Genomic DNA, 17613 nt, shown 5'->3' with positions numbered 1-17613 from the left:
ACCCTCGGGTCACAGGACGCCGATGGGGTGGCGCCCCCCCCCCCCGCTCGCGGTGTCGAATTAGGCGGAGTCGCTCGAGGACGCCCCGTCCACTCGAACCTCCGAACATCTTGGACCCGGCCTCCGCGACATCTCCAGAGTGGAGGAGAGACTGCTTTCCCCCCTCCCGCCGCCGCCGGGCCCAACAACGACCCTGGTCAGCGAAACCACCGGCATGCCGGCCAGTGATCCTGCGCGGCTATCGCTGGGATTTGCAGACCCCGCAGGGCAAACGCCGCCGCCTACCTCCTCGCTCCCGCTAGGGGGGTCACCCGCCCTTCTCTTTGCATTTTTATTTTTATTTGTAACACTCATCTTGATTATTCCCACTACCCATCGCGGCTCCGCCAATCGGGCGTGCCCTCACCTGCCTCAAAAACATGACCCGGGAATAGGGCCCCGAGTTCCCTCGGGGGGTAGGCATATGTCGCTGGCCGGAGAGATGTGACATCTCTGGCACAGGACTCCAGGCCCCTACTCACACGCGAACTGGGGCATCAAGGCCCATGATCCGCGGGTTTCGGGGTTCCCCAGCCTTCGACCTCTGGTGTACTGCAATGGGTGCCGCCACGCGGGGAGGCCTCGCGGACGGATGGGGCCAAAAGGAGGCCGCGACCCCTCCATGGCCTTGCCCGCCGCGGCGAGTGCGGCGACCGGCACGCCCACGCGCGGGAGAGACAAATCCCCCCGAGACGCGGGCAACGCCTACCGCGCGTCCCGGAACGGACGCGGTCACCGGGAACGCGCGGTTAACCGTGCTACGATGACCACCGGACCCCGACCCGGAATACGTCCGGGAGGCCCCAACGGTCGCACCCGCGGCCCCGATCCCGGAATACGTCCGGGCGGCCCGCGGGGTTTTGTTGTGACCGGATTAAGCTAAAGGAAAGAGTACGCTTTGGATAATGAGTATGAACAGACCTTTGATGTCTTGACAGGCCGGTCGCTAATCTCGGTCGCCAGTTCCTTTTACCGTACCAGGAACAAGGTTGTGCTTCCCCTAGTCGCCTCTCGTACTGTAGGAACGCTCAGGATACGTCGCAGGCTGCCGTCGCTTAGGATACGTATTCCGTTTTCTAAGTTATGTATCACAAATTTCACTAACAGCTCCCGCTTTATCGTAACTGTGTCTAATCTTTCCTTTTTTGTTTCAGGTGCTGCTACCGCTGCTGCTGGATAGCCGTCGAACGCCTCAGGACTGCCACGCCCTTCCGGATTCGCTCTTAGGTAAGTATAATGACCAGATAATCGCCTAACCTCAAAACCGGTTTTCACAAAAACGATTCTGTTGTAGGAATCACTGGACGCCGTCTCACAGGATTTAGACAACGCATGAGAAAAGGTCCGTATAAAAAATATTTAACGTTTAACAATAACCATAAAAAGATATTTATTAAGACACTTATTGTACGTATGTTTCACATTTAACTCGTACGCGACGCTTATTCTCATTCGTGTACGTCTTTTAGGTTAATCTTAACTGTAATACACAGACCCGTACGCGACGCTTCCTTCACAATCGTTTTGTAAGTTTTCTTGGCCGGTATAATCTTTTAACGCGACTCGCGCGGAGCTCCTACCTCGCGGATGGCTCAGAACAGAAAGCTCTTGATGCTACGCTCGCCCGCATTATATGCTGCCGCTCATAGCTGGTCTCCGCCAATGAGCGCTTAGCGTCGGTTTGTGCGTTGGCCAATCACGATCGGGCTTCCCTCTCCAGGTCTGGAGCGCCAATCCGGGTGCTGGTACATGCCGCTGGTTCTTTTGGCTAATGGGAGAACGCTTCAGTGTTGCTCGCTTCCCTCCGGATTGTCTTGACCAATCGGATCGCTTAGAGAGATCGAGTGTTTTTACGCACTGAAAAGTGCGGTTAGCGCAATGAGAGTACCCTCTCTATGATCGCTACGAGGTTTGCGATGCTGCGACGCTACTTATTACTTTTGCACTTTAGAGTGCCACTCGATGCATTAAGTGCCCTTTACATGAAAAGACTAGAAATCGCTTAAAATAATGAATCAACATAAAATTTATCTTCTGCTTGATCTAATAACTTGTTTCAAACTTTTATTGTATAATTTTTTAGTATCAAAACTATTTGTAAGGTTATAATACATGAGATGGCTTTCAACTAACTTATAAAGCTACGCACATATCCTATACGTTGATTATGCGCTAAAACAAAGATTTATATAAAATATATTGTTTTTTGAGTAAATATAATATCACATGGTAAAACATCATAAGTGGCGTTAGCCAATAATAGCATACTAAAATGAGCTTATAAAACAAACATAAAACTTAGTAGAGTTTTTCAAGGTTGGCGTTGTAACTTCGCGCTGTTTCGCAACTCACAATCATTTAAATAAAACATTATATAAAAAATAAATAAAACTGACTTTTGAATGATTTTATAACCTTAATTTTATGTTTGGACTTAAAATCGGAGAACGGGTGTTTACGCGTGTCGCTATTCCCTGTCCTTGACTCGTTCGAGCCGCAGGCTCTTAGTTCGCCTTCCCGATTCGTCCTTTCCCTCGACTGTCCTAGTCTTGAAGAACTTTACTCTGCTGGGCCCCGGGGTCGGCTCCACGTCGGATTGGATGACTCCTATCGGCGGTCTCATCGTCAGGCCAGACTTGGCTCGAGAGGTCACCGAACCCCGACCTCGGAAATGTCCGAGCGGCCCCGCAACTGGGTCCCCTTTCCAAGAGCGATGCGGACCGGAGCCCGACGCGCGACCAGACGCGGCTGCGCGCCGGCCCCCCGACCAGGCAACGTCCTAGCCCCCCATCCCACAGGTCCGCGGAAAGGAAAAAAGGGACGAAATGCGGGGAGGGACACTGCCCCCGCACCGCGCGCCCACCCCACTTCACAAGACCCGTTGGTCGTTTCCCCGATGCGGCCGGAGCACCGGCGTGCAATGCATTGTTATGAGTGACACACTCATAACGATAAAAAAGGTGTCAGTAGCACGATAACGTAAGTCGGTCAGCTGCAGCAGTCAGCATCGAGCGCATCGCGCGAAGTTTCGCGCAATCCGCTCGACAATTAGCGCAATGCTTCTTAGACAGCACTTGCTGTCTAAGCAATAATTTGGAATACTGACCGATTTACGCCCTCACGCAATCCTTCCCTTCTTTTGATCCAACTACCAAATTATCGGATATATAAACCGGCGAAAGAAGGTGAGGAACGAGTCAATTCGAAGTAGACAAACTGAGATAGCACACGACACTCTGCTTTGCGGGGTCGTGTATCGCCGATACAAATTATTGTAAATACACAACCACGACACTCTGCTTTGCGGGGTCGTGGACAACGAGCTCATAGACGCGACACTCTGCCTTGCGGGGTCGCGATCTATTCACTGTAAACGAATACTATAATAAAAGTGTTCAAGACTGGACACAGTGGTTGGACACAGTTCGATTGGACACCGTTTGATTGGACACAGTTCGATTGGACACAGTTCATTTGGACATAGTTCGATTGGACACAGTTCGATTGCGCACCGTTCGATTGGACACAGTTCGATTGCGCACCGTTTAATTGCACACCGTTCAATTGCGCACAGTTCAATTGCACATATTAAATATTCATACATTATGGCTGCGTTTGCAATGTGTACATAGGTTAGCGACTTGGACGGGGTGGGTGCGGGAGTGGAGGCCGAAGGCCCTCCTTGCCCCCCCCCTCGTGTGTGTGTGTGTGTGTGTGTGTGTGTGTGTGTGTGTAAAGCATTTACTGCACCACATGGGTTTGCGACTTAAATGTTGTGCAATTGAACGGTGCGCAATTGAACGGTGCGCAATCGAACGGTGCGCAATCGAACTGTGTCCAATCAAACTGTGTCCAATCGAACGATGTCCAATCGAACGGTGTCCAATCAAACTGTGTTCAAACGAACTGTGCGCAATTGAACGGTGTGCAATGTTTCGTGTCTAATAGCACAGTGGGTAATTGCAACGTGTCCAATTATACTGTGCGCCAATGAAGGCCTCTCGAGCGCCGCAAAAGCTAAAATAAGCGGTAGGAACGCGAGGTCTCCCGAAGACGCGACGGCCCAAGGGCCTTGTCCAGCTACAATCTAATCTTGCAGCCGCCTGACTCCGTTGACACTGCACCCGTCCGTGATCTGATTGTCAACATCACCAGGATGGAGCAGATACCGAGAACCGGGCCAAGGGCACTGAGAGAGGCGAGTCTGACGACACCGACGCAGAGCCCGAGACCCGATGCCGAGAACACGATTGACCAGGCGAGACCGAGACCGCTACCTGAGCCATCGGCGCATGACTCACCGGCCCCGAAGAAAGACCCGATAACGAGGAGAGCGACGGGGAGTGCGTGATACCAGGAGCGCCCCGATTGACCACGTTGCAATTGATCACAACCATTTACAGCAATGAATGCTTAGAGTTTTTCCGTTGGACCGCCAATTAGAAAAGCGGTGGTCAATTGGGACGTGGTCAATCAGGGTGCTCCCCGTGATACCTGCCGCGTCTCAATTCGTTACGCTTTAAACGATAAAAGACATAAAGACACTGTAATCGTGACAGCGGCGAGACCGCATAAAAGTTTATTTGTTAATATCATATTTTATTTCGTTTATCTATTATTATTCATGTTGCGTTGTGTCATATAAGTTTATTTGCGATTAGTTCGCGTAAAGTATTATTTCTATTATAATTCGCTTAGCTGTAGTAAACGCGAGCGCCGACAGACATAGAATACTCGATCCCACGCGCGAGCTGAGCTGGCGTGAATGGTAGAGTGAATGGCGAGCGAGCAAGCGAAAAAAATTATTTTTAAGTTAAGTTTATATTATATTTCAATTCTAAATACATATATAGAGTTTGCGTTGCATTTTATATTTATATTAATAAAACTTATAGTCTCACACGTTCCGAAAAACTTGCTAATCCCGCTGTAAAACAAATTAATTATTCCAATAGCAAAAAGCGACCCGATCGAGTATGAATCGACCGGAGATCACAGAGGACCGCGAGCCAAAGCCAGCTCCTGAAGACCGGACAACCCGCGTGACATCAATTTTGACAGGTCAAAGTTAGGACGCCCATGGACATAGCGGGACATAGGCCTAAACATGTATACTAGGCGAATACAATATTGCATTGCGATTGAGATTCCCGACTCAATGACTTTATTTTAATATCAGGTGGTTAAATATAATATATTAACTTTATAATAAGAATGCTTAAGCCGCGTTCACCATAGTGATGACAGGTCCATAAAACTTTAAATCATCGGACGAGCGATCCGAGCATAAGTTTATTATTATTTCAAGATAATTTACGTTTCTATTAAATAAAATGCTGTAATTTACAGCTTTGCAAGAAGTAATCGACATTAAACCCCATGTGACATGTCGTATGAACGGACCTGCGCCATCATAAGCGAATATACGTGATTCGCTCGACGCTATGGCATTTTCGCATATTGCACATGCGACACCATGGCGTGCGAGCGAAAAAGAGCATGAGTGTGAGTGAGAACCGCTCCCCGATTGACTGAAGACGATGACTTGACAACAAGACATTAATCGGGGAACGCCGAGTGGTAGAGATGAATGTAGAAAAAGCGGCTCAGCGTTCCCAAGAAAAAAGGTCTGTCTTGAGACTCGGATGCGTGCGGACGTGCGTATACGGGTCTCTCCGAATCTAAAAGATTCCACAAAGTTCGATAGCAGTAACGGGCGCGTGCATTCAGTGTTTCGCGATAAAACCCGCGAGCTATCGCCGCAGACGATTTTCCGCGTATAATTAATCGCGTGCGAGTTAAATTTTGCAATATCCGAGTTGCGTTGTGCGAGAAGCGTGATCGGATCTAATTAGCGTAATTAATATGCATTAACAAGCGCAGCCGTTATGAATGTGTGCGTGCGTGAATCATAAAGTGTTATAAATAAAAGCAGAGTAAGGTGATAATCGTGAAAGCCAGTTATTTATTCGTGCGACCCAAATTCCTATCCTGGGCAAGTCCATTTTTTGGCGGGAGATTGCATCATCCCATTACAAGCTAGACAGGAAGGCTTCCTGAGGGATATTCAACCACGAGGGGTTCCGGATGAGCTCAGAACGTTAAGGCGAGCAAGGGACTTCCAGATTTATCAGCCCATTAGGCAGAATTCTACTTTTGGCCGATCCACGTAGAAGGCCGAGTCCACACCCTAGCGGCGGGGTAATTCACCAACCTGGCGACCATAAAAATAAGAAATCTTAGGTAAATATGCTGTATAACGCCCCTACCTCCGATTTCCATATAACTTTGTAAATTTGTGTATTTCGGTGCGTAAAACACGAATCTGCAAGAAAAAATTGTCGGTCTCAACTAGAAAAAAAGTTATTAAGCACTAAAGTTAACAGTTGCGTGGTTAGGATTTCCGTCATATCGACATGATGTAGACGCATCTGACTATGCGCAAGGACATAAAAGTGCATGAAATACAGCAATGGAGAGAGAGAGAGAGAGAGAGAGAGTGTAATACAACTGAAACCTTTGTTAGTTTAGTACATCGATAAATTGTATTTTGTTAAAGCAGAGAATAAGTCATATATGGCAAAGTTTCCATATACTCTGCTTTAACAAAATACAATTTTAATTAATGCAAGGAATTCGTGTAATTTCATAGTTTAATATAAATTACGAGGATAACTTGTCATAAAATATAAAGGTCTATTATTTGAAGGTGCAAATAAAAGACTTATTGAAGATTGCCGTATGAATTATCATTTTTTATCATTTTCTGACTTATTGACATAAAAGCAGAGAATAGGTCACAATTTCGAAAGTCACAATTCTATATACATAAAATATTTATAAATAAAATTGTATTTTGTTAAAGCAGAGAACAAGTCGTATATGGAAACTTTGCCATATACGACTTATTCTCTGCTTTAACAAAATACAATTTATCGATGTACTAAAGTTTAGTTATTAAACTTACCTAAAAATTAAAAATAAAATACAATAATCTATATTAATAATAACCTACAAGATAAAATTCTCAAATTTCATTACTAGTTTATTATTTTATTACTAAAATATATTACCAAATTTATATACTTACCTTAGAAGTTAAGCAATATCATAATACACACCTTGTATAAATAAACAACACAGCGTGAAAACCTGTAAATAAAAAGAAATACTATTATTAAATATTAAGACACACATATAAACATACTTACCTTATGTAACCATACCTAGAAATATAAGTCTATACATTATAACGTAACCACATATATATGTAAAAACATAGATTAAGCAGCGTAGTATAAATACCTGTAAACAAACTAATAAAATATTATATAATCGTAAGAGTACGAATGAGTACAAAAACGACACAATTCCAACCCTAATTATTTTCATTTAGCTCATTTTGAGCACTTTCAGTACTAAAAACTCGCTAAATGGCGAGGAAATTGCAACCGACATTTTCAATGTCGGTGCATAGGGCTCGAATTGTCCCGTTTTCGTGTTAGCATGAATGCTAACGCGACCAAATAACCGAAAGATGCATACGCGACCATCCTGAGAAAGCCCGTAACCGTAGTCGTAAAATAGACCGTATCTTGCCTAGAAAAGCCGTATTTCTGTCCGGAGATAACGACCGTGATAAGAGCGAAAGAATTAGCCGTAAGTCCGACTATTCAACCGTAGTTGCGCCGGAGATATCGACCGAGGCGCGCGTCCAAAAACTAAATTCCACGGAGATAACGACCGTGACAGTAGTTGCGCCGGAGGTATCGACCGAGGCGCGTGTCCAAAAACTAAATCCCGCGGAGATAACGACCGCGACAGTAGTTGCGCCAAAGGTATCGACCGAGGCGCGCGTCCAAAAACTAAATCCCGCAGAAATAACGACCGTGACAGTAGTTGCGCCGGAGGTATCGACCGAGGCGCGTGTCCAAAAACTAAATCTCGCGGAGATAACGACCGTGACAGTAGTTGCGCCAAAGGTATCGACCGAGGCGCGTGTCCAAAAACTAAATCCCGCGAAGGTAACGGCGGTGACCGTATCCGCACCGGAGGTACCTACCGAGGTGCGCGATGAAACAAACTACGGCGGAGGTCATGACGACGACTACAGACGCATCGAAGGTATCAACCGAGACGCGATAAAGACAAAGTCCCGCAAAGGTATCGACCGAGTCCGAGCGAACGCTAAGTTTATCGGAGGTAACAGCGGCGGTCCCGCGCGCGCGCGCACGGCTTCCCGAGCACGGCAGCGGCGCAGGCATACTGGGCAGAGCTTTTCCCCCACAGATAACTCGACTGCGCGTAACCAGCGGTGGGGCGACCGGAAACGGCAAACGCAACGTTGAGGGAGTTCGAGTGGGACAGCGAACGTGGCGGACGTGTCTCGACAACCACACCTGAATTTCCGGGTATTTTTCATTGGATTCGTGCGTAATAAAACGCGAGTGCGACGTACGCGAGTGGTCAACGCGATTAATTCGCAAACCTGTTTATCGCTACTATCGCGATTATTTTCGTGATAATTAAGATAACGCGACGCAAGACGCGGGCGCGTTCGTCCTTTCTCAAGGACGTGTATCGAAGCGAAACACGTTTCGACAGGCGCGAGCGAGTGTGAGTGAGTGAGATAGAGTGAATGTGAGCGAGCGATTTTTAGAGCAAAAGTGTAGTGTTGTAAACAGTGAAATATAATACACTAACTTTTTCGCCCGCGCTTCGCGCGGGCTCAAAATCTCTTACTTCATAGCACGCACATATATAAGTACCGCGTCTGTATGTCCGTTGACCCAATAACTTGCACATAAATACAGGGTGATTCTGAAATGATGGCAGTAACTTTGTTAAAAAATTCTTCTTTGAAACAACTTGTATTTCGCAATACCGCTTTATACATCGTCGAAATGTTTTTCTGTTTTTTTAACATTAATTATTTTCTACCATTCTCTGATTTTTTAAAATCTTAAATTTATTTATTATAATAAGCTATTTTTAATCTATTTCGAAATAACATGCAATTTATGATACTATCAATTTATATTTAAACTTATTTCATTTATTCATTTATTCACGTATTTATAACTTTTCATTTTTCAAGTAATTGTCACAGAATACGATTGAATAGACTTCCTCTGAGGATTTAAATTTTCAACTTTAATCGCCATTAAGTCGCCCTTGTGTATGTATGCATAATTAGTTATTTTTAAATCTTTTATCTACATATGTATCATTGAAATGTTAACCTAATCATTTCTATGTCCATCCATTTGCTTTTGATATTCAAATTTTATATTTTTTGATCAAAATACACGTCCGTGTGAGTAGTTCGCGGAAATACAAACTACTAAACATGCATACTTATCTTATAATACAAAATCATTAGTGATGCCATTTATATCAGTACATGTCGTACTCAAGCGTGATCCTGTCCTATACATGTTTTTACCATACTTTTCATAATGAAGATCATGTTATGTAAGGATTTCATTTAAGGATTTACATTTCTTAAATTTACGCCAATCATTTATGAAACACTCTGTCTGTATATGAAAATCCAAACCCATGGCAACCATGCTCGATTATTTTTGAATAAAATGAGATTATTTGCATATCGTATAATACAGTCTTTTGTGTTTCCCTTTTTTTCTGGTGCCGATCTCAAGCGTGAACTTATCCAATACATGTTTTTACAAAACTTTTCCTAATTAAGTTCTTATTATAAAACTTCCTCTATATTAAAAATTCGAATGTATCAATATACAGGTTGTTTCATTTTAGGACCTACATTTTTTAAAATTACACCATTCATTTATGAAACACCCTCCAGTACGGAAAATCCAAACCCATGGCTGCCATCCTCAAAAAATTTGGAATAAAATAAGACCATTTGCAAGTGTTTCGGGCCACAAATGACGGTGTAGTTCACGGTACAGATAAACGCATATTTGTTACTTATCTATATAAAGAAAATTTTGGAAAAACCCTTTTTATGTAAAAAACAAACCCCTAATTTTAATCCGGAAGAAATTTAAAACAAAATAAGATCAATTGCATATAGTTCTGACATCAAATGACAAAAATTATCGCGGACATACAGACATACAGACAACTTAACTTATATATATAAATTTTTGAAAAACCCTGTATATGTAAATGACACTTTTTTACATTGATTATTTATTTATTCATTTCCATATACAGGTTGTTTTATAAATGTTTGGCGTAACTTTAAGAAATGTTAGTCCTTAAATGAAACATCTTGTATATGGAAAATCCAATCCCATTGCAGCTTTACTCGTTAAATTTGAAATAAAATTAGACCATTTGCAAGAGATTCGAACTACAAATGACAATGTTGTTTGCGATTATACAGACAAACGCTTATTCGTTATTAATCAATATATAGATAATTTTTGAAAAACCCTGTATTTCGGCGCGGCTGTAAGCGCGCGGTGGTTGACGCATCGGTGTATGCGGTGAGCGCATTTGCGTAGGCGCGCTGCATAGAGTGGCGTATGACCGCCACACCCATCATTTTTGAAACAATCTGTTTTTGAGAAATCAGACCCCATGACAGCACTCTCCGGAAATTTTGCTTAATTTTTACACTAGTGTCGTTAAGATCGAACCACAAATGACGAAGCAGTCCGAGGAGTTACGGACATATATAGATATACTTAGCAAAATTACAGCACCACTGTAAAGGACTTACTTACAATGATGTGTGCTGTAAAACACCCCCCTCTCTCTCTCTTTCTTTCTCTCTCTCTCTCCCTCTTCCTTTCTCCCTCTCTTCCCCCCGCTGTGTGTGAGTGTGTGTGTGTGTATTTGTATTTGTTTATTTGTGTGAGCAGAGATAAGGACCCCATTACTTCAGCAATATTTTAAATGCAGCAACATTTTAAAATATTATTAAAATAGTGAAAACCCTAACAGCACATGATATCCTACGTATCATCCCATTTTAATACTCAATGTACTGTGATCATCGTAGAATGTTGAGATCATCGCTATAATATCTTTTTACAGTATTATTCGATCTTCTTTCGCGCGCGTATAATCTCAGGTTGTACTCAATGTACGGAAATGATACGTACGCCTTTCTATCGCGCGCGTACATACTCAGGTTTTACTCAAGATACGGAAACGGTACGTATACTAACGACATCTGCATACGTCGAATCATCACTGTTCCAGTCTGTTTTCTACAGACCCGCATGGTGATATATATTAATTATATTGAAGCGTGATTGATATAAAGGTAATTTTTTTATAACTTTTATTTCATAAAATATTGAATAAAATTAGCGAAACAATTGTTACATAATATAAATTACGCGATATTTTTTAATATTTTGTACAACTTCGTAAAACTTCTGATTAAGAGATTATTCTTGGTCACAAAGCCGCATTTAGCAAAGGTATTATTCATGCTAAAAGATGAAAAACTATAATAATTAAAACGTTTTGCGTTAAACATCTTATTTGATATACATACAGTTTCCAAGTAGTGTCGCGAACCTGAAGTTGTGACCGAACGAGCTGTGACAATTAATAACCCAGAGAACATTATGACGTCTTAAAGACGTCTAAAAGACGTCTTATATTTCTATAAGACGTCTTATAAAACTATCAGAAAGACGTCTTTTAGACGTCTTTAAGACGTCTTATGACCCGATTTAAGACGTTTTTAAGACGTCTAAAAGACGTCTAATTTTTTTTATTTATGACGTTTTTGAGACGTCTTATATAAAAATTATTTTAGACATCCCTGGCGAAAAAATTTTTACAAAATTTTAAAAAACTACAAAAATTTACAAAAGTGTTCCAATTCTGGCATTTTTTTGTAGTTTTTACAGAAAAATGCTAAATTTGAAACACACTTTTGTAAATTTTTGTAGTTTTTTAGAATTTTGTAGAAAATTTTTCCGCCAAGGATTCCAAAAGCTAGGTTTATTATTTTTTATTATTTTAAACAAAATACTTTATATTTATATTTCATTATTTTTATTTTATTATTAAGATAAGTTTTTTTATAAATAAAAAATTTTATATTATATATTTCAATTTTATTTCATGTTTTCGTGATTGGAAATTACAGAATTTTACAGAGATACTGGATTCAGTCACATATTTTACAGCAACTTAAGCGCAACACTATTATCGTCCGGTTTATTAATTGTCAAAAACTGTTGTCAGAAATGTTGTCAGAAAGGTTAATTATTTCCAATAACAGCCTACACACGCGATACGTACGAGAGTTAAAAAGTTGTGTTGTATTAACGTATCCACACTCGGCTGCGTTACACAGCAAACCGGGACAAAACGTCCCAACACACACGCGATACGTGCAAGAGTTCAAAAATTGATACGGGATAAGCACGTCGATCGACTTGATCGCATCACACGGCAGATTTGGTTATGTGCGTCATTCGACGTCTTAAAAACGTCTTTCTCAGACGTCGTAAAGACGTCTAAATGGCGTCTCAAAGAATATGTCTTAAAACAGACGTATTTAGACGTCTTAAGAGAGACGTCTAAAATAAGACGATTTTAAGACGTCATAAAGACGTCTTTTCGTAAAGTCTCAAAGACGTCTCTTTTAAGACGTCTTAAAATCGTCTTATTTTAGACGTCTTAAAGATGTCTTTTAGACATGCGTGTTATCTGGGAATATCCTAGGAAACTTGAAATTATCTTACGTTTTCGATGTATTACGGTCGCCAGGTCGGTGATTTGCCCCGTCGCCAGGGTGTGGCCTCGCCCTAATGCGTAGGTCCGAATATGTCGCAAGTTTCTTAATTTGAATGTTTAGGCGCCTCGCCGCTCTCAAGGAAGGCCTCCTATGCCGCTTTGGGATGTCCCGAACTCGTGCAACAGGTCCTCGCCGGCTTCTCGAACGCTCGACGATTCAATATGGCTGCTGCAGAATGGACTCGCCCAAGCGTGGATTAGGGAATAATCACTACACAGCCTTTTCACAATGCTCTGCTTTTATTGCTATTAAAGCATATTACACGCACACACTCACACGTCGCACGATCGGCAGGCGCGTTAATTACGTGTGGCTCGAATAATTACGCAAGGGTCATGCCTCTCGCACAACATACCCTTCGTGTTTCGGTGCGGGTCTTTTACGCGCTTGCACGTATAACGCGGGAAATCGCCTGCTTCCGAGTCGTCGCGGATTTGTTATACGCGCACTACTAACCCAGTGAGAAGTAGTACATCGAATCGACATCGATTCGACATCGAAATCATCATTTCGATGTCGATTCGACGTCGAATTGATGTCGAATTCATTATCATTTCTCGCTGGGAATCGCGTATCCGGTCCGGACTCGAGTTAATTATCAAAGATTCGTTAGCGCGGGAACGCGTTTCTCGTTACGTCCGTACGCCACGAGAGCTCAAAACAGACTCTTTTTTTTTCTTTGGTCACGATCGTCGTCGTTCCCATTCACTCCCCACCCGGCGCCCCTCGATTGGCGCTTTCAATATCTCCTGATGTTATTGTCCAATCGGGGAACGCCGAGTGGTTGTCTCTCACTCACACTCGCATTCTCTGCTCGGAATTTCCGGATGACATGCGCTCTTTTGCCTTTCCAAAATCCCGAACGCTAGGGTTTGTTCATAGCGGTGATTCCGGTTTGATACTTACTCTTAATTTCTTAAGAGCCAATGGGACGCTCTCAAAGCTAATCTTTATGCAAATTAATTAATACAATATAATAATTAGTTCTTGGCGTTTTTACGCTTCCTTTAATCAAAAACGATATGTTAATGTGCTACGTTAGTTTAATAATTGCAGGTCTTATACCCTTAAGGGGTTACACCAACCTAGCGGGTAAAAAAAATCGATTTTTTAATTATTACATTTTCTTGAAGCTTCAAGTTTTGAGAATATATCCTGAAAGTTTTATGTTAATATCTGCAAAAATGTCGGAATTACAAAGAGTTGAGTAAAACGGGATCGAGTGTTTGAGTGCTCGATTTGGAGCAATATCAACATAAATCGCCACTGGACGATGGTGTGATTAAAGCCATTCGTTCAATATTTGAACAACTTTCTAGTGATAATTTACTGGAAAGATTTACGACGGTAGATTTACGCAAAACGTTAACAAAAGTTTGAACAATATGATTTGGCGCATAGCGCCAAAAGTGCAGCACAGCGGTGCACACGTTGTGCAAATTGCTACCAATATTGCTGCATGCACATTTAATGAAGGTGCTGCCGCATATTTATTAATGATAATAAAAGAATTGTGCTGCATATTGCGAAAATCAAGACCGAGCGCGCATCGATGTGACCGAAGTACGAGCGCAGAAGGTGACGCGCGAAGGAAGGATTGCTCGCCGTCAACAGAGGTTTTCACAAAGCGCTGCTGTTATTGATGTGGAAGGAATCTCATATGGCCCCGGAATTACAGATTAAAGGTAAAGTGCAAAATTTAGCTGTTAACAATAATAGAACTAAACTTAAAACTTTAAACGCGTTTTTCTCGAAACATGGTTTTCAAAGACGGTGACCACTAGATCTCAAAAACTAATCGAGGGATCGTTTTCAAATTTTTACACAATACTCTCAAAAACATTCTTTTGTCGGTGACGATCTGTTTTTTTTAAATCGATCTTCATTAAAAATTAAAAAAAATGAAAAGAACGAAAATTTTTTGTTATTTTTAAATTTTAATTTTAACTCATTGCCATTTTGTAACAAACGATAAAGTCGACAATCGGCGATCGTCACCGACAAATCACTACTGTTAGCTTAAAAACACCATTTTGTTTTTTGTTTCAGATTGATCGTTTAGACGGGACAGTGGTCACCGCGAAATGCGTTTTTCCAAACCTCGATGTGTGTCGACGGCCATATTTCTGCTTTCCGTCGCCATTGTTTAATAAAAAAATTTTTTTATATTGTTGAAACATAAGTCTCAATAATCACACAAAATTTCATTTAATTCTCACTACCCGTTTAGCAGGAATAAAATATCAAAGTTAGGTCTGTTTTTCGATCGTCTAGGTTGGTGTAACCCCTTAAGCCGGAATCATCGCATGTGCATGCATTGCAAATTTATATAATTAATCTCAAAGAAATCAATAAAATATTATCTAAATTAATGAAATTAACGCTGGTGGCTTTGCCACTTCCCGGTTTATGCCACCGTCGTCTCGTATACTTGATACGTGAGTATGACGTATCCGGGCATTAGTTCGTTCAGCAAAACTGTAATAAATACAGAATAATATATATTTTGCCACTCTATACGTAAATAAAACGTAATTGCGCTCGGTATGGACATTATGATCTGTTGATCCTCGCGTCGGCGGTATCGCTCTCGTTGATCCATTGCTCGACCACGGGGAACATAACCCCACCTGTCAAATTGACTGAGGGCGGGTTGCCTGGTTCGTAGGCGCTCGGCTCTCGTTCGCTCGCTTAATCGGCGTATCTTTCGCCGGTGCTCGGGACTAAGTGGTTCTATCCGCTATTTAAATGAAAATTATTATTTTTATCGGTAGTTTGCTTTCAACTATCGGTTTAACTTTAAGTAAGAACATTTTTATTAACGATACATATCTTTAAAGGTTATCTATTTAATATTACAAACAAATAAAGTATTTGTGCTATCTTTCGCAACATAATCGTAGAATAACGTAAAATATGTTTCCTTGGGCTAACATGAGTATCTTATTATTATCAAAACACGTATATATTTGTATTATTATTAACTTAAAATTACGCGCGGCATTTTTACTCTCATGCATATTCATTCGCGTCGCGTTTCGCGGAATCGGCCTCGTTTCGAGTCGCTCGCGGTCGCGGTTCGTTTTTCCTGCCGGTCGCGTTACATAAATACACTTAACTCTATAGTTCGACAAATTGCGATCCCTGAGGCATGCTATCTTCTTCATCGGACGGGTCATCGGCGATGGTGGGTGGCTCGGTGACTGTGACTTTGTATGTCAGCGCGTCCTTCGGCTCGCTCGGCGATGTCGACGTCCGCTGTCGGTGGTCGGGTGACTCATCTGAAGGTGACGGTCCTCTGACTCTCGAGACTGGTATTGGTATCGGCGCAGTTTACTGCGCGCTCGGTTTCCTGCTTTCCTCGGGCTCTCGGCCCGTATGACGTTTCTCCTCCATCCTGGTTATCGATACGGCCAGATCTCAGACCAACGCAGTGCCAGATGTCGATGGCGGCTGCAAAGTGATACGGTCAACATATTTGTCTGAACATATTTTTGAAGGTTCCCAGCAAACACAGAACATTGCAGCAACATTGCGGCAATGTTGTAATATTGCTGTAATGTTGCTACAATGTTATAACATTGCCGCAATGTTGCTGCTATGTTCTGTGTTTGCTGGGTTACTGATATAATCAACCGTCTTTGTTGTATTTGTTATTATTTTTGTGAGAATGTCCGGAACGCCCCGTGAATCTTATTATTATATTGGTAATTATGTCTTATAACATTAACATACATAAAATTGCTTTCAGAAGTGCTTGCTTTTGCGGTTCAATTTCTTTGTTATTTGGATTGGCCGCTGACTGACAATCTACTGCTGGTTCTACGCTGTAGAAGTTTACGTGACAGGTATGCTTTATTCAACACATAAACTTAAAATCAATTTAATTATATATTTTTTTAAAGATATAATTTAAATTTTTTAACTTGCAATTGTACAATTCATATTTGTTACGGTAAAGCTCGCATGCTGTACATTGTCGGTATTGCCCTGAAAGAGTTTGTCGGAGGGCACCCGAAAAATATAGCCTAACTCAAACCAAAATATATTTGCGACACACAGGGCCATGTTCGCTATAAATGAGTTTTACCAAGTCACGTGTAATGCTGGAGCCAGTCCAGGCAATGCTAACACTGCACACCCCATGCGGGCTTTGTTCGTAATATATTCATATTCGTTTTTTAATGTGAAATCAACTGTAATCATATATTTTATAAAATTAAAAATACATAAAATTGCTCTCAGAGGTGCTTGCTTTTGCGGTTCAATTTCTATGTTATTTGGATTGGCCGCTGACTATTTGACAATCCACTGCTGGTTCTACGCTGTAGAAGTTTACGTGACAGATATGCTTTATTCAACACATAAACTTAAAATTAATAAAGTTTTATTATATTTTTTTAAAGATATAATTTGAATTTGTTAACTTATAATTATACAATTTATATTTGTTACAGGCAAAGCTCGCATGGTGTACAGTGTCAGTATTGCTTGGGAAGAGCCTACAGGAGGACAGTACCTAAAAGATATAACCTAATTTAAATTAAATTGTATTCGCGACACATCGGGCCATATTCGCTATAAACAAGTTTTGCCAAGTATTATATTCACGTTATAATAAAAACAAATTTATAATGTAAAATTGTCAAATTAATGGACGTGTCCAAAACTAACAGAGCGTTAGTCTGCTCGCCGAGTGATTGAATATGTGATTGATTAGATCTGTAAGAAAAGATCAATCATATTTAATCGCTCGGCGAGCAGGCTAGCTGCTTTGTCATCTTGAACGCACAATAACCATAACCTTGCAACCGACATCT

General features: G+C 41.7%; 3 protein-coding genes across 8 annotated transcripts in view; 1 reads left to right on the top strand and 2 right to left on the bottom strand.

Annotated features, from left to right (window-relative positions):
- Positions 1 to 14673, bottom strand: part of LOC105839902 — a 52292-nt gene extending 37619 nt beyond the window's left edge. The window contains exon 1 of the mRNA XM_036290978.1: positions 12741 to 14673. The gene's annotated coding sequence lies outside the window, so the exon portion shown is untranslated. The remainder of the gene's footprint in view (positions 1 to 12740) is intronic.
- A 104-nt stretch (positions 14674 to 14777) lies between these two features.
- LOC114254743 lies at positions 14778 to 17435 on the top strand. 6 transcript variants are annotated; one of them, XM_036290975.1, is made up of 5 exons: positions 14780 to 15231; positions 15920 to 16080; positions 16545 to 16641; positions 17039 to 17139; positions 17251 to 17435. In XM_036290975.1, the coding sequence occupies exons 2-5, from the start codon at positions 15945 to 15947 to the stop codon at positions 17328 to 17330; spliced, it is 414 nt and encodes a 137-aa protein (XP_036146868.1). In that variant the 5' UTR covers positions 14780 to 15231; positions 15920 to 15944; the 3' UTR covers positions 17331 to 17435. The 6 variants fall into 6 exon arrangements, 4 of the variants coding, with proteins under 4 accessions (XP_036146870.1, XP_036146868.1, XP_036146867.1 ...); XM_036290974.1 differs by having other exon boundaries at positions 14784 to 15596; XM_036290977.1 differs by lacking the exon at positions 15920 to 16080 and having other exon boundaries at positions 14778 to 15231; positions 16548 to 16641.
- LOC105835872 (pyrroline-5-carboxylate reductase 1, mitochondrial) overlaps positions 16079 to 17613 on the bottom strand; it is a 68566-nt gene continuing 67031 nt past the window's right edge. The window contains exon 7 of the transcript XR_004964307.1: positions 16079 to 16246. The gene's annotated coding sequence lies outside the window, so the exon portion shown is untranslated. The remainder of the gene's footprint in view (positions 16247 to 17613) is intronic.

This window comes from Monomorium pharaonis, chromosome 8 (genome assembly GCF_013373865.1).
Source record: "Monomorium pharaonis isolate MP-MQ-018 chromosome 8, ASM1337386v2, whole genome shotgun sequence".
Classification (NCBI taxonomy): domain Eukaryota; kingdom Metazoa; phylum Arthropoda; class Insecta; order Hymenoptera; family Formicidae; genus Monomorium; species Monomorium pharaonis.
Note: the sequence above shows the minus strand (reverse complement) of the source record. Positions and strands in the feature narration are given on the sequence as shown.